The sequence below is a fragment of the Thermobia domestica genome, chromosome 2, assembly GCF_964235325.1.
Source record: "Thermobia domestica chromosome 2, izTheDome1.hap1.1, whole genome shotgun sequence".
NCBI lineage: Eukaryota > Metazoa > Arthropoda > Insecta > Zygentoma > Lepismatidae > Thermobia > Thermobia domestica.
In genome coordinates, this window is record NC_137455.1 from 143819489 (window position 1) to 143838276 (window position 18788).

The window sequence follows — 18788 nt, forward strand, 5'->3', positions numbered from 1 at the left end:
CCCCCTCGAACGGCGGGGAGCTTCTCTGGGGGGCAGTCCCCCGCACAAGTTACGGATCTGCCGATGACGTAGGCTCAACTTGAAGAACATTTCGTGATACTTTCTTCATTGAGCAACGTGTATATAACTTGTTTTTGAGTTAAACAAGAAAATCTTGAGTAAGTCATTAACACACTCACACAAGTTGCTTATACTTTCTTATTTATATTTTGTTTATATTTGTTTGTTTTTGTTATATTTGATTATCTTGTTTATATTTTTCCATGAAACGATTTTAACTAGGTATTAGTTTGGTGGAAGTTTAAATGGCGCGGTGGGTGAGTGAGCGCATTGAACTTCTATTTGGTGGACCCGGGTTCGAGTCCCGGCAAGGCTGAAGCTTTTTCAAGTTTTCTTGTTTCAATTTCAATGCATACTCAGTGTGATAAGCAAGTGTTCTCTCCTCCAGGAACAAGATGATGTTGGAATGAGGAGAATTGGAGGTCTCGCAATGGAGGCAATCATTTACAAAGTTATTTCTAGTAGTTGTTCTAGATTTCATATTTTCAGCTACTTTCAAGCATTTTCTGATTCATATGTGATCAGTGTTTTTATTTCTTTGATTATACAGTATATAATGAAAAAATACATTACATTCACAGCAATAGTGAGATTAACATATGATGCTCATTGGACAACACGCTCTGAACCAGAGAGATTGATCTCAGAATGGAGAAATTTATCGTGCGTCATCTACTCACAATTTTACTTCCATACAGATTTGACTCAGTGCTACCAACTGCTATTAGTGACGAGAAAAGTACGCGTAAGTTGGGTTGCATCTGTCTAGGCGTTCTCACAACCGCAAAGGACCTGGACCGCAAGTAATGGAATTAGAGCGCTTAGGGGGGGGGGGGGAATTACTTTTGTGGCTGACTCTACATTAACATTTTAAAATGTGATGCAGAATCATTAAAGCAGATTTAAAATCCATTACACAAATATAGAAACCATTTTTTGGAACATGATTTCTAATATTTGTAACTTAACTTTAACAAGTCGGAGAAATGAAATAAAAACAGAAAAATACCAAACATTTCTAAAATAATAAATACTTGGAATTGAATACCGATACTATTTCAATAACCACATTAGATTTTAAAGTTTGGCTGGTTGGAGTTTTAACGTACGTTTTTTTTTTCTTTCTTCTTTAGCACTGAAGCCACATAAGATATTGACTTCTAGTTTAACGTGGAATCCAAATCACATGAGCTTCCACCGGGAACTGAAACAGTCTCCACGCCAGAAGCGCGTTTGCTAACCATATAGCCAGACGCGACGCTCTACACTCATCATAAGTATTCTGCCTGTCAATAACAGTTACTTTCCGCAAAATAAAGAGATTTTCATGCGCTACAGTTTCCTGTCTTGATATATCAGTATCAAATTTAATATCGTTCAGTAATCGCAGCCTTCTCTCCCTACTTTTTCCTTCCACTACTCATTCTACAACAGTTTCCTTTTGCAGCTAAATGGCTAACACACGTGGTCCCTGGTTCGATTCAGGTGAGGCGTCTTACTTCGAATACAAATCCAGGTACTTATTCGGATTCCACTTTAAGCAGTGGATCCCTCATTATGTAGCCTCGGTGCAGAAAAAGACGTTAAACTCGAAACAATCAAAAAACTGCTTCAACATAACGTGCAAATATTGCGTACCGAATCTTCCTACTTGAATAAGGAAAGTTTTCAAGATTCATTAATACGTGAAAACAATCATTTATTTATTAAATTCATCTCAGCTTATCTCCGTTAGTATTTATTACCTTTATATGTATCTCCCATTTTTACTTTACCTAACAGAACAGACATTGAGAAATTGACAGGAATGCAGTTTTAGTAACTGCTATCAAAACACAGCCTCTGGAAGTAAACTATTCCATACAATGTAGAAAAGCTCCGTCATTGCTCAGCATGACGGTTTGTGTATATGAAGGTTTCTATTGGCTGAATAATAAACTACCAAATGCTACACAAAAGTTTGGGAAGAACGTCCAAACAAAATTAATGTAAATGTTTATATAATGAGAAGGAAAAGAGGAACAAAGTCAAAGCATCTTATTGGTAAGAATTGCAGAATAGGCAACTCGAAATTTATACACAATGATACACCCACTCACCTAAACACAAATTCTATTGCACACAGCCAAGGTCCGTTTGAACGTATTACAAAATCCAGGTCACCAGATTCGGTCTGTAACCTTATTAGGCTTTTATAATATATACTACAAACATTATTTTTTCTGCAATTTCATTTTTTACTCTAATTCAACTATAGAGTAAGTTCTTTACATTTTGATATTTCCAATAAACAACCATTTTTTGAATACTGAATCTGAATCACAAAATGGTTTCAGTTCCTAGTTTACACACTGGTTCAGTTTCTCATTTAGTTTACAGTCCATTATTCATCTGAAAACGATTCATGAAGAGTTACACGCCTCAATTCTGGACGAATACAAGCTGAATTATTCACTAAGGACAGTACAGTGTTGTATTAATCACGGAAGTAGCATTTTGTCAAAAGTGTTACAGTATTTTAACAAATATATACATATCAATGATCTTGCAAGGCTAACGTCAAAACGAGTTCGCTCATGTCTATATAGTTAACACAGGCATTCCCGAATCTGAATTCCGGTGATAACTCGTGTGGTCTGGACCCTACGTTAAGCTGTAAGTCCACATTTCATAGGGTTCCGATGTCGAAAAAAGACAAACTAAAATTCAAGTTAAACGTCAAAATATAATTGAGGTGTTTCTCTACATAGAGAGAGGAAAGTATTAATTTTTCACAAGTAATTGTAATTTTTTCTTCACTTGGACATTAAGTCATAAAACCGTATGACATAATGTATTATGTCATAAAACTTACCTAGAATTGGATAATGTTTGCTTCCTGGAGAATGTGGCGTGACGCTGATGGTGGGGACCAGGGGGCCCCCATTTTTGTGCGCCATAGGGGGACCAACCCCTTCACCCCCCCAACCAGCAGGGGGGCTCGGCGCCAGGTAGTCGGTGATCACGTCTTCGTCCGACTCGTCTCCACTGTTTGGACACTCATCTGTAAAGAGAAGAGGAAAGTGAAATATGTAACTAAGAATTTCTTACATATCAGAGAAAAATACAAGAGAAAAAATCATTGGACTAGGAATAATACTTTTCTCGAATACAATGCATTTGTTTCAAAATTCAAAATAGCGTATCGTTTCTAGCAGACAGATGAATTAATTTCCACGATGCATTCAATGACATTATAGGAAAATGACACGTTGAGAAATAAAATTATAAGATCATTCAAACAGTGGAGTCATTCTAGCCTCCAGGTATGACAGAAGGCTTTTACTGTGATTTATTTTTCAGGTTGCTGAACAGAGTTACGATAAATGCTTCGTGTAAAGTCGCTGCTGTAATGTATATGATATGTAAGGTGAGAAACCCCCAATCCAGAAAAGTAACTATTGTTCTATATGTGTGCTAGGTTAGAATGATATATTAGACCAGACGTTCACTGCCATTGTCTTGTTTTTTCATATAAAAATTCTAGCTACATAATATAATGAACATAATACATGAGGCAGAAATTTGAACACGAGGATGAAAACGACAAGAATGTTCTAAATGTTGATACATGAAGAACAATGAAAAAAGTCGAGTGAAATGGGAAAGAAATAATTAAGAAACAGAGGAAAAGAAACTAATGGAGATAGGAGAATCAGAACTCTGACACATACATATTAAGACTCTCAGGTGAAATCGTATTATGACCAGACGCGGTTCTATTCTTAGGTCACATGGTCACGTTTCCCATCTCCATTATGAGTTGAGAAACCTGAAACTCAGCAATTGTGATACAATTATTGTTTGCATTTGTTATGCCACAGCCGAAACATTTTCATTTTACTGAAGAAAGCAGTGGATCTGCACATTCATGGCTTGGACGAAACATAGCAACATAGCAATGGATAAATTCTGTCTATGTACTTTTTGTCTCGTTGCCTTATCATTACCCTTTCGGATACGCATTTATAACTTCAGAAAGCAACGAACTGTTTTACAGTTAACATCATACTTTCCTTCTATGTCTTCAAATTACTTTAATATTTATCAGACTAAATAATTTAAAATCACTGCTACAAAAACAACAGGAAAAATAAATGACCATATAATAGCAATGACACAATGAACTGTTGTTTTCTTAATTATTACACTAATAATAATAATAATAATAATAATAATAATAATAATAATAATAATAATAATAATAATAATAATAATAATGTTTTGTAGCTGTAAAAGTGAATTTTGTGTATAAATTTATTTACAATTTAATGTTCTTCTCTCAGTCTTTTCCCACTTATATGGGGTCGACATGCTTGATAGGTCTTCTCCATAAAGCCCTTATCTCGGAATTCTATCCTTGTTAGGCCTTTCTCCCGAAAGTAGTTTTTAGCCATATCCATCCATTTCCTTCTTTGTCCCTCTCTACCTCTCTTTTCATTTACTTGCATTGCCATCATTTCTCATTAGATTGTCATACCATTGGAGCATTCTTTCTAGAATCTTCTTGGATATTTTTATAACTTGGTTGTTTCCCTTACTCTCATTCCTATCTCTTCTTGTTATCCCACACATCCAGCGTAGCATTCTTATTTCAGTAACATTCAACTTTTTTTTTCCTGTGCTTTCTTTCTTGGCCAGGTTTCTGCTCCGCACATAATTGGTAGCATAGCCATTGTTTTGTGAATCATCCCTTTATTCTTTACCGTAATTCTGTGGTCACACAGGAACTCCACATATTTTCTTCCAATTTCGCCTCTATACTGTACCTCTTGCATTCTGTGTGTTATTTCCACGTCTAAATCACCATTTTTGGCGACAGATGAACCTAAATATTTAAAATTTTCACTTCATTTAATTGTTCTCGTAGCCTCACTTCATCATTTTCTCTCCGCTGAACTCACGATATTGCGTTTTCTTTCTATTAATTTTACGCCACTATCTTCCGAAATCTTCCTCCAACTCTCTACTTCCCCTTGAACTCTTTCCCTATTTGTATTGATCTGTATTGTATAGTACAATATCGTCGGTAAGCAGTATATATCAGAGGGTTTCATCCCTCACATCTCTCGATTATAGCATCGAGGCAGCGTTGAAGAGGTATGAGCTTTGGTGTAATTCAACCTAACAAGAATTTGGCGTGTGAATCCAACACTACTACTTATTTAGGTAGTAGCTACTACATACATAATTTGGATTATCCTTACGTATTTCTCTGGCACTAGTTACTTCCTAACGTGGTACTCTGTAGTTAGCCGTTTATCAAACTCGACTCGACTCAAAACTCGACCTCAAAACAGTGACTTGGCTCGAACTCGACTCGAGAAAATTACCTCTGACTCGACTCGAATTTGTTTCGAGTTTCGAGTCGAGTCGAGCTTTAGCTCGACTCGTGCCCATCCCTAATAAAATGCGTACTAGCGGAAAGCTTCATTCCTCAGGAATACTTTGATACCAAATCATCTTTCTAGCTTAATTAGGGGCTGAGCTATTGATGTTTGTTCTAAAAATAAATGTAATTTACGTCAAAAAACTGAAACTCCAAAAATTGTCTAACTCTGCCCCCTCCCTGCTCCACTATATAAGCCAGAAGTACAAATACACGATATTACCATGTAGTGGCCTACTTCATTGCTTCATGTACCAATTTTTATGAATCTATCCCCCACGAGGGGGAATGGTTCCCAAAAAACCGTTTAAAAAGAAACAAAAGAACCCTCCTCCCAGAAACAAAAGAAAAGTAATTGCCCTCCTCCCACCGCCACGTGGTACCCCCACATAGATAAGATGCACACCAGCGAAAAGCTGCATCCTTCAGGAATAAATTGGTTTCAAAACCATCTTCCAGTCTTAATTAGGGACTGAGCCATCGACGTTTAAAGCCCTGATACAGCAGCTGCGTTAATGGGCGTTTAAAGATTAAGAATGCAGACGACCAGTAGAACACAAAGAAACTACATATTCAGTGAACAGAAATTGGGAAAATCGCGATTTCTTTCTCCGGAATTGAGCATTTGGACGGATCGAGATTAGCGAAGTTCCAGAAATTTGATCTAACGGTTGAATATAGATGGCAAGCAATACCTGTAAGCGTGTAAAAATGGAATATACAGTGAAACCTGTTAACTTGGCCACCTCTCTAAGTTGGCCACCTGCTTATCTTGGCCTAGTTCGTCTTGAACCTGCATTTTCCCATAAGACATTCGTTACTTACTACTCTATAAGTTGGCCACCTGTCTATCTTGGAAGTTGGCCACACTGAAGCAATGTTTATCCTATGATGATAATGATAAATTTACCTGCGTATCTTGGCCACGAAAAATACAGTTTTGTTATTTTTCTTAACTCTTTCGAATTCCCATATGAGAGGCAGATGTTCTGTATTTGTGACTGGACACAAAGAGGCATAGATTCGCACGATTTGTTCTTGGAGGTCAATGGCCAGAACACTACCCTCATAAAAGGGTGGTGAAGGAAGATGTGAATAAGAAAAAGCACGTACAGGAATTCAGAAAATGGTTGTACGTATTTGTTTACCCTGTCTGTTTTGGTAAAACCATTAGCTATATCGGCTCCTTTCATCAGTGGGAAGCTTTAGTAATTCCGGAAAATTCTCAAGGTTAAAGCTCAATTGTCATTTATATACACCTGACTGCATGTCAAAAGGTAGCGGAGGTTTTGAGATATGAATTCCCTCAAGATTTTCTCAAAACATATTTTGCTCCGAGGGAAACACTTCTAGCTCATTAACAAGAGGTAGTTAACTACAATATTAGAATGTGCATATCTGCCAAAAGAATAAAGCAAATATGTCTAGAATGAACCACCATTCAGTAACAACTGAAAAGAAGTCATATAAATTACATATGAATTTCTCAATTTATAACTTAGCTTTACTTGCTTTCAATCTGAATACATCAGTGTGCTATAATATCAATTTCAATAAACTGCGTACACACACTTCTATTTCATGGTTGTTTGTGTTATTGTGTTTTCAATCCGAATAATCCAATGTACCAGATTAGTTTTCAGGAAGAGAAAGGTATGCATATATACTATAAAGGTGTGCATATATACATACTATCAAGAACGCCAATCCTGGGGGGGCCCGGGCCCCCTAAAGCTTATGTGGCCCTATTTTATTTATGGGTATACAATATTTGGTATAATTTGAGTGCAATTTGTCTTAGAATCTTCATATATATACCTTCTGCATCTGAATGGGCTCCCCAAATTTACAGAGAAATCGGCGCTCTTGCATACTATAGTAATATTTTCTAGTACTGTATATTTTAATGATTACTCTATATACATTATTTATAAGTAGCTGTCGTGCCACTGCTTATTAAAATTTTACAATCAAGTAATACTAGAAATCCTATTCTAAAGATACACAAATCACACTCATTTTCTGTAAGTTGGCCACCTGTCTAAGTTGGCCACTTTTCGATGGAACCGATTGTGGCCAACATAGACAGGTTTCACTGTATATGCCTATTTAGATTATTGTTTTAAACAAAATAAACATTTTAAATGTCTTTTTTTTGTTTAAAACAAACGTTAAAAACGTTTTAAACAAAAAAATGTTTTAAACATAAAAAACGTTCTTTTTTTAAAAAAAAAGTTTGTTTTTTTTCAACCCTGGCCAACATCAATATTGTTACCCTTATCAATGTTAAAATTCACCTCACCTTATATTAACTTTATGCAACATGGTTTTATGTGTGACAGTTCTTGCTTAACAAACTTGGTAGTTCTACTTTCTCACGCTATGAATTATCAAATAATACCTAATCAGACATAATGGGCTTTATGCAGAATCGTTTTGAGCGTTGCATTAGGAGTTTGACTTATGCGATCCTAACTTACGTATTTAGGAAGAAAAAAAAACGTTAGTTAAATTATCAACGATTTATTTCTATGCACATTCTCTCTCTAATTCTATTTTACTTGACTTCTAATGTCCTTGAATAACCTTGCAGAAAAATCGTGGCTGGCCTTTCTCAATATAAATCACTTGAGACTTCACTGTGTTTCTAAATACGGAAGGTACTATCACGAGTTAGTCAAATTCTTAAGGGTCTTCACTACAGCGAAATTAAACTACGGCTAATTTTAGAGTTTTTTTTGTAATATCTTCAAAACAAATAAAAAATATTAGAAAAGCAGAAACGTAGTGAACTAGACAATACTATTTTGCATGTGATACCTTTACCACTATTCACCTATCTGCTTTTGGTATGCCACTATTTACAGAACTCGCAAAAAATGCTAAATCTATCGACAGTTGCAAATCGAAAGCAGATAGATGAGTTGTGATAACGGTATCATATACAAAATAATACTGTGTAGTGCACTACGTAAAAAAAAAAAAAAAAAAAAAAGTTTTGAAGATATTACAGAAAAACTTTAAAATTAGAGATAATTTAATTTCGCTGTAGTGAAGACCCTTAAGAGAGCACTAAAAGCGTCTCTGCAAAGGGCCCACTATATCTAGATATAAGAAAAGCATTTGATTCCGTAAATCACTAGCTTCTTTAGCACAAATTATCGAACAGGCTTAATACCCATGATACATTACTAAAGCCCAATGCAAGTTATCTTTCTAACAGACAACAACGTGTAGCCATTTCTAGTTATCATCCACCTTTCTTTCAGTAAAACTGGTGTTTCACAAGGGAGTGTTCTCGGTCCCTTACTTTTTCTATTATTCATATACGATCTTTCCGATCATTTTCAAACTACATCTGTAACATTCTCCTGTTTGCTGATTGCAAACTCTTCAGAAAAATCCCTACACATCAAGATTTCATTAACCTTTAAAATGATCTCTCACGACTTGCTTCTTGGTGTGGAACTTGGCATTTGAAGTTAAATCCTAATAAATACACTTCTTACAATTTCTCTTACGAAAACTCATATTATTAAACATGTTTACACTATTGGCAATATATATTTAAAAATGTACAGCCGCATAATGATTTCGTGTTAAATTTGATAATGACTTTTCTTTCAGTGAATATACTGCTACTGTTATATATATATTAAAAAAAAGTCTGTGAATGTTAGGAATTTGTACAGATTCACAGAAATTCAAAACTTGACAGCGCTAGATACTTACTACAAGACTCATTTCTCCTATAATGGAATACTGTTTACCTATTTTGTTTATGGCTCATTCCACACATCTTTCTAAGCCAGACATTCCACACATCTAGCTTAGCTAGCATCATTCTTTTTAACCACTGTTCGATAGAGTTCCCGAGCTACGTCGATAAGTAATGAAACTACCCTGAGAACACTCAATATAGCATCGCATACTACTCGTTGCAAAGGAGCTCATAATTTGTTTCTACATACAATAGCGAATGCAGAATTAAACGGTCATTATTTACTTCCCACGCTCAGAATACCCATTCGCACAAAACTGAATGCAAATCTGTTATATGTTTCGAAACCTACAGTTGTAATACTTCAGTAGTCGCTCACGTACAGGCTTTCTACTTATTTCAACAAATTTCCATCTACAATAGATATCTGTACCTCCGAGTCAGGTTTCCAATCTGTGTTGTGTAAAATTAAGCTGTAAATATTATGTAAATAAATTGTTAATTTATTCTTCATATTGTTCTTTCCTGCATTACTGTCTACATGTTGAATTCTGTTTATTTTTTCTCAAACTGTTGTTGTACGTTTCACAGTAAAATAGTTAACTTCTTGTATCTGAAATTACAATACATATCGCCTATTTATTTTAAGAGTGACATAACTATATATATATATATATAAATCGCCCTTATTGACGTATAGGCAGAAAATGAAAGCTAATCTTAATGTCTATATCTCTGGTAAAATTTTCACAGATGCTTCCAAAACTGGGCGTTAGAGACCATTTGTGTTGTTCTTTTGCCAAGTCGTTTTCATCGCGTTTCAAAACTTTCGAACGCATCTCCTGAAAAGTTAGGAATTAGTTACGTCATTCTTGAAATAAACAGGCGACATTATATTCTGCAATAATATTAAATGGAAATCAATGTAAATAATTTTTAACTACTTTTATATGAGGTCAGATGCAACATGTTGGAAAATTCCTCCCATGTAGCTAGCTTGTGCATATTTCTCTCTTTTTTACCGATGTTCTCCCTTCCTATCGATCCTTTACGGCTGTTGCTCTCATCCTATTGTGGCTTTGGCACACGAGTACTGACGTCACACCGTGCTGTTATCTGTGCAGGACTCACAAAAGTACGACGAGGAAACAATACAGTGGCAAGAGCACTTTAATAGGATTTTAGGTTTGATAAGAATGAAGACTCAAAAACAGGTACAAAACCAACTTCAAAGTTTAAGTTGGACAATGTAAATGAACATCCGTACGCTAACGAAGTTGTTGACACGGATTGAAATTCTCAAGAGAAACAAGACGAAACGACATGACAAAACATGGCTTTCCAATAATTTTGATGTTTGTAGCTCAACTGACTTTTCAGATAAAGGTAACTGTTAGATCTGCATATTGTACCTTTCTAATCTAGCAAAATTACTGATTCAACCACACATGTAAAGGAGTGAAAACCAAGAAATTAGGGAAAAGCAGCGTTCATGTATTACAATAAATCCTTCGATTCTCGAATTTACTACTACGAGACGTTCTCAATCTTATCAGGCGAATAGTGCGATTACACAAAAAAACAATGATTTCAAAATATTAACGGATGTAGTTCACGGAAATTTTATGCGAACACTTTCCTGAATCGGTGTTTTCGAAAGTGTATAGATTCGCAACGTAATCAGATTCAGTTTTTGTTGTATTTTTGACAGTACATTTTACACCAAAATTAAGACATTTAAAATAAAATGAAATTTAGATGAAGTACATATCTAACGATAATATCTTGAAATAATTTTAGAATAAGCAATATTTAATTATTTTTGTGTAAAAACGTTAAAGTTGTAAAAGCCTGGGATGAATAAATTAATCTGTACTATCTTTGTTTGATACATCATATCTGCCGGTTAAATAAAGAACTATACAAGGATGGAATTCTGTTACAGATGCACATGAAATCTAAAAGTCTAAAAGTCTAAAAGCCAGTCAATATCTTACTTAAGAGGAGTATGACTTTTATTAAATCAGAAACTTACTAAAGATCGTGTCTTTAGGCTATTAGTTTAGAAACTTTGCTGCGAAACATTACCAAGATGGATGTATAAAGGACTATTTTAAATTTATGTTAGTAAGTAAGTATCTTCTTTTTTCTCTTCTTTATATCTTTCATTTTTCTTTCCATTTTTACCTTAATCTATGTTTAAGATGATTCTTATTTTAAGACCAACATCCATATTATGTTGGATCGTCCATCAACGACAGCGCATTTCGGGAGAAGGAATGAAATTTTGAGATCCTCTATTTGGACCATTAAATACATGCTTATTGTTTAACAAACTTACAGGTGACACCCATATTTCCAAAACAGTATACATCAAAATCTACTGTTAAGTATATATGACAGCATGTTATAGTATTTCAGACAATTTTCGCATTGCAAACTAAATCCATAATTCTATCACCAAAGAACACAAACGTTTTCAACATACTTGTCAGAGAAGTTGGAAAATTGGTCTGCTTTATTATAAGCACTGGATGTAATGCTTATAGATTCTATACTATCTATACTATCTACCATTCCCATGTTGTCAAACACTAACTTTGTAAACGTCAATGTATAAATTAACAAATTTTTATTTATTAGTGTAACTTATATAAATTATAAAGTCAATGTATACATTCAAGTGCTACTTGAGATGAATTAAACATGAACATGTTTTCTCCCACACTTAATTTAGCAATAAATTTAATTGTGTGATAACACCATCTATGTAACAATATGTAGTACAGTTCAGATAATTCAGAGAACAGTTTTGCTCCCAGTAAATGATCAAACACAAATGCCTCTGACAGTGTTACGACCTAGGTTAATAACTTCCCGCAACTTGGTTGAGTATTGTAAAAATTTATAGAAGTCTATTCCTAAGTATCTCCAAACCCAATTTTATATAGCTATACTCAAAGAAAGAAAACTAGAGGCGTATGTCTGTATCCTGCTTACTTACAGAACGTCAAGCTGTTAGAAGTTATAGTACAACTATAAAGTAGGATACAACACACGGATGTTATACTGCCAAGGCAAAAACAATTTCTTAAATTCTCGATAAAATTAATGAACATAATTTCTTATAATTTAATTACTGTAATTTGAACCCACTATAATGAAATAAACACAATAACTTCAAAATTAAAGTGCACAGAGGCAAATGACTGTTGAGGCCAAAGATTCGGAGGCTCTTTTCTTTGTTAATCGAAGCACTGATTCGCATTTACGCTACCAGGTATTATGACGAAATTGTGTGAACCAGGTTTTGTGCTTCTGCAAGAATTCCACTTGTCAATTATTTATTGTAGCTCTGGAAAATTCAAGATTGCTAATAAAACTCCAACTGAGCAAAGCAGTATATATATTTTAAGAGTATATGCATGTGTTACATAGCCGAAACTATCACATACACACACACACATACCAGGGGCGGATCCAGGACCGACTTCTGGGGGGGCGGTGAGTTGTCATACTGCTACTTTTAAGGGCTCCAAACTCTGGGATGAGTTTTATTTATATATATATAAAATAAGAAAGTTTACTCTTCTGGGGGGGGGGCGATCGCCCCGATCGCCCCCCTGGATCCGCCCCTGACACATACATATATACTCTTACACACATACATATACATATATACTCTTAAAATAAATATACTGCTTTGGTCAGTTGGAGTTTTATTAGCAATGAAAGAATTCCATGTTGAACTATGAGGTAAGATCTGTCTTAGTGTAGTTTGATCTAGTTTCCTAACCTTTTCAAACTTATTAAAAGTCCACATCTTCATACAAACGCTTTCCAAAATGATTTCACAGCAATTTCTATCATATTGTCCATATGTTAAACACGACAGTTAGAGAGGTTATCTTGTTAGCAGGAATTAGAAACTTTCTAAAACATGGCAGTATGAGGTAAAACTTCGCATTTGATTTGATTTTCAATTTAGTGTCCCTTCCAGCAGCAAGGCTATATGAGACGTGAATCTACAGTTTAATGTGAGATCCGAACCACATGAGCTCCACCGAAAATCGAACCCAGGTCTCCCACGCAAAAGGCACGTACGCTAACCGCTTGACCACAGAGTAACTTTCTACTGGACATTTTGTGTCTATTTTCAAATGCTCTATACATTTGTGTCGTCTTTTACTTTAACATTGTATTAACTAAACCAAAAGTTTTCTGATAAGGCTTGGAGTTCACTGTTTTGCAGCGTCACGTATTTTATAGACGTGTAATAACATATATTATTTTCCAAATAACTAATTCAGGTTTTATTTGATTGCACCTGCTTTCCATCTATCTTTTCCTTTTAACAAATAGCATTGTATTCGCAGATGATATGGCGCTTGTTGCGGAAACTGAAAAGAAAATCAATAAGGTGTTAGAAAACTTGAAAAAAGGCTGTGAAGAATGTGGGTTGAAAATAAATGTTAAAAAGACAAAAGCTATGGTGATTGGAACGAAGTGGTCGGCGTCAAATATAGAAGTAGGAGGAGAGAAAATATAACACGTGACTAGTTTCCGATACCTGGGTAGCCCGATGGCAGAACTTTCTTTGTCTTTCTGCGATGAGCTTTTGTAGTCAAAAATTTTTTTCAGGAATTCCAAAATAAAAAAAAAAACTAAATCAAGTATTTCGAACTATTCGATGTGAATAAGCACAAACAAGCATGTTTCGCTTTTCAGCTGCATAGAACTTGCGTCGAAATTCCGACTGGCGAGTCAAATTATCTAATGAATTCTGCAAAGTCCCAAACACGCACTTGACCGCCTAAACAACAGAAGCTAAAATTTGATTAGAAGATGGATAGAATGCAATATATCTCGAAGTCCGACAATGTCCAGATAGGGTATTCACATTCTTCCCACTGGGTAAGTCAATTACATAAACGTTATAACCTCCATGACATTATGCCACTTTCGTTTTGTAAAGAAAATAGAAAATAACATCAATCGTCAGTTCCAGCAGAAGAAACGCTTCTGATTGTTTAAAATACACTTTATGCAACGTAAAAAAACAGTTCAAACTATATTTATGCGAGTTGGCCGTGCATTTAAGACATCTACACATAGCAGGAATGTTTTTATATTTTTCTATTGACTATTTTGTTTTATCTGGCAATATTTCTGCACAGGCGCGGCAAATTTTCTGCGATCACATCGCAGATCGCGGATGTTCTGCTATGGGGCTGGGTAGTATTATTAGTGATGGTATGAAGTGTGAACGTGAAATAAAAATACGAGGAATGGCGAAGGAAGTATTTAGGAGAAACAAAAGTCTAGTTTGTGAGTCCTTGAATAAAGAGCTGAGAAACAGACTCATAAAATGTTTCGTGTGGAGTATTATACTGTATGGGACAGAAACATGAATATTATATATATAAAAAATAATAGTAATGGATACTTCCGAAATGTGGGTGTGAAGAAAAAGAGAATTACCTGGGTCGAGCGAAAAACGAGTGTGAGGGTGGTAGAGAGAAGAGCAATTTTAAGTGTTATTGGATAGAGGAAAAGAAATATTTTCTTCTTTATAATCTTAAGAAGGAATTATATCATGAGACACGTACTACCGGGTATGGTGGCAGGGAAGAGAGGGAGGGGCGACAAAGACTACAACTGAGGGACGTACAGAACAGAAAAATTGCAGGTGAAAACGAGGACGTTAGCTGAAAACTGTGGAGCATGAAAGCTTCCCAGCTGCGACAAGAGACCTGCCAGCAATAGCAAAATACCTATGATGATGATTATCATCATCTGTTCTACAAACTACAAAAGAACGAACGAACAACTCAAGCCTTCTTCAACGGGCATGGACACTTAAGGAAAATGGCATGTCTGTAACAGAAATTGGTGAAGTTCTTGGATTCGATGAATCAATAGTACGGAAGAGACTGAAATTTATCCGCAGTGTTACTTGGCTTAGGAGTTTCAAACGGGTAACGGATTAAGAAAAGGAAAATAGTTCAAAATTGTCAAGATATGGATTTACGTTATATGGGCTTACGTTGTGCATCCTTGCCTATGAATTCACTGAACGAAACAATATACCTCACCCATTCTCAAAGGAACTAAATTAGCTAGAAGATATTGAACAAGAGAATTTATGAAAATAATAATAATCTTCCCTTGAGGATACCAAGTAAGGCTATATCGCTAGAACAACGAGCTTTAACAGGCAACAGTTGGATCAGAGTTTTCAAAATTTGGGAGATACTATGAAGAAATACCAATTACCTTTAAATCACATTTACAATATAGACGAGAGTGTCTTTCAAACGCTCCAAATAAATTGCATAAACATGTTACTGTGTCAGTAAGCGACAAGTAGCAAACATTGTTTCGACGAGCAAGGAAAACAGTTTCTGATCCAATAAGGGACACAATTGATTACGGAAATCGTTCTCTTGGACTAGCACGTATTGCTACAAATCTCTGTGATATAATTTCATTGCTGAAATCAAAAATTAAAAGGAAACGTACAAGATGAAGTTTCAAGTCTACAACTTTCACTTAAACGCTTCGCAAACAAAAACTCGAGACACTAAAGAAGAACAAATCTGAAGGAAGTCAAGGAAAGAAGAAAATTAAAAAGAGAATATTTCGAAGTTCTCCAGCCTAATAAAAGTGCTTCCTAAAAATATGACTAATTATCAGAGTCTGATTCTCTATTTCCTCTACATAAAAGAAGCAATGAATCGAATTTCATAATATCTGGAAATGAATCAGAAAATGACAACATTCCAATTAAACTTCAATCAGATAATTTTGTTGCGGTCAAGTGTATGGTGAAAGTTGTGTTCAGTATATTTGCACAATGTTTTTTTTTCAATAACATGTTTCTGTTCACATAAAATAATTTCTCTAGACATGAGCTGAGTTGATTTTAACGTTCCTTTCAGCAGCGAGGCTATATGAGACGGGATCTACTGATTAATGTGGAATCCGAACTACATGAGCTTCCGCCGTGAATCGAACCCGGGTCTCCCACGCCAAAAGCACGTACGCTAACCAGTTAGCCACGAAGGAGCTCTTTTTATGGACAGTTCTTCGTATATCGCTCTACGCAAAAACAAACATTATGTTTTAAGGCTCATATGATTTCTAAGTTGTTTACCTGATTTTTTGAGTGAACTTCAGAAGTTTTCTGTATGACTACAATTATAAGGTGTCTATACATTTTAATTGCTATATACTTCTACTAATGTTCACCATAACTAAATTTAAAAAATAGATTTCTATCAGAGTCTTATTTACAAGGTAACCAAAAAAGTTATTAGCATTTTTGACGTCCCATTAACCATGCGCTCACAGAGAGTAAATGAAATGACACACAATGCCTGCCAAACGATCAAGAATTAGTCTGACTATCGACCTTCAGTAATATAGGTACGTTGCGCATACACAGCAGTCACAGCTTGTCCAGTATCGAAGAGAAATGGGAGTATCAAAGCAGCTCGTTCGCGTGTGTTTGTTGCATGACTTTAAATCGGGCCAGTCCGCTGCCGTATTAAGTCTCCGCATATGCTAGGTATTTGAGAATGACGTGGACGAACGCACCGCCAGGCACTGGTTCCAAAAATTCCGTTCGGGAGATGTGAGCCTTTCAGATTAACATTGCAGTGGACGCCCATATGACTTAGATGACTAGGTCCTAAGAGTACCCATCGAGGACAGTGGTCTAACGTGTGATGAACTTGCAGAAAGATTCCGTGTTTCCGCTGAAACAGTTAGACTGGGCATGCATGGAATAGAGAATTCGTACAAGTTATGCAAGTGGGCGCCCCACACACTGTCGGCAGCCAACAAGCAACAACGAGTGACATCCTATTTGTCCTTGCTCACTCGGCGCCTAAACACAGCCATGTTTGATTGCTTGCTCATTGGTGAGGAAGTGGATCCTCTATAACACCTCCAAGCGTACCAGACATTGGTTGTCGCCACGTGACCCTGATTTCACACACCTCAAGACCACCTCTGCACCTACGAAAAGTTATGCTCTCTGTAAAGTGGAATTGTCGGGAAGTGATGCATTACTAGCTCCTTTCACCTAGTCAGACCATCACTGTTGACCTAGTTGCACAGGGTGCACCGTGCATTGCGGCAGACGGAGCAGCATTGGTGAATTGCAAGGGTGTGCTGTTCCTGCATGACAATGCCACCCCACATGTAGCAAACAGGACCAGGAAGACCCTTCAGTACTCGGCTGGGACCTTACGCCAATAGATTGTTTCATCCCCTCGACAACCATCTCCGAGGGAGATCCTTCGCAAATGAGGAAGATCTATGGAACGCACTCACTGACTTGTTTGCATCCATGCCCGGCAAATTTATTTATTTATTTATTATCAGAGATTGTGCAGCTGCAGGAACGTTGGCCAAATGTGTTGAATGCTAATGGAGACTATTTCGAAACCTACACGTACGTACCATCCACTGTATTTCTCTGTGTTTACCACTGCTCTAGAATGGCGAGAACTGTTTTGGTTATCTTGTACAACGGATGTATTAGAAGTCCGATGCCATGGGCCAACTCTGTCATGAGTCAAGATACGAAAAAATGGAAAGAGAGGGAAGTTGTTGGAGATAGGTGGTTTTCAATATAAAATACTGGAATGATTCCAATCGCACAAGCTATTTGGGCTCCATACTGGTCCAGTTCAGCAGGCTGCTCGAAAGAAATTTAAGGATATTAACGCAAAAATGGCATGAAGAACGTGCATATTGTTATGCGAGGAAGCCTAGACATCTCGAATCCATTTTCCAATAATGCCTTATTGTTGGTGTGGTGACGGTTCAAGTGAATAGCCTGTTGAACTGGCAATGTTACTTTTTCATTTAATATAAGAAGCCTTACCAGTATGGAGCTGAAACGACTAGTGTGACTGAAAAAAATCACTATTTTAGATTGAAAACCATTTGTATCCAACAACTTTCATCTCTTTCCATTTTTTCATATCTTTACTTATAACGAAGTTGGCCTATAGCTCCGGATTTCTATTATGTACATCCGGTATATCACTCAAATAAGAGGGGGGAAACCACAAGGGATTTTTATTCTATTGGATGGGGTAAAGTGTTCGAATTTGTCCATGTTAGTAAAATTTAAAATGATTTTTATTTTACATTTTTTGAGTTTTACGTCCCACGCTTATGCCGGTTAGCCTAAAAGAGATGGTGATGATGAGAAATGAGTGAAATGAACAAAGTGGGAGGAAACGGGAGAACCCCGAGGAAACCCACACACACACGGTGTTTGTCCACTACAAAGTTCACTTAGCGCGAGCTGGGATCGAACCAGGGACCCCAAGCACCAGAGGTGAACGCTCTATAGGGTAGAGGAGAGTTACCAAAGAGTACGCACGCCCTAAGAGCGCGCAGTGCCAATTACGCTGAAGTGGTAACACACAGAATTGTTATTGCTACGCTGTTTGATACGTCTTTGTGTGAGAGTTGATACGAATAAAACAGAGGTTATCGTATAGCTCCAAACAGAAAATACAGATAAAAATAACTTTTTTGAATTCTTGATGTAATATT

The 18788-nt window shown here is 36.2% G+C and overlaps 1 protein-coding gene across 9 annotated transcripts in view; it reads right to left on the reverse strand.

Annotated features, from left to right (window-relative positions):
* Nucleotides 1–18788, reverse strand: part of cyst (rho guanine nucleotide exchange factor 18 cysts) — a 345308-nt gene that overhangs the window by 211365 nt on the left and 115155 nt on the right. For all 9 annotated transcript variants that reach the window (XM_081746656.1, XM_081746637.1, XM_081746623.1 and 6 more), the window contains one exon: nucleotides 2915–3103. In XM_081746656.1, the coding sequence (XP_081602782.1) occupies nucleotides 2915–2999 (85 nt within the window). In that variant the 5' untranslated portion in view covers nucleotides 3000–3103. The remainder of the gene's footprint in view (nucleotides 1–2914; nucleotides 3104–18788) is intronic.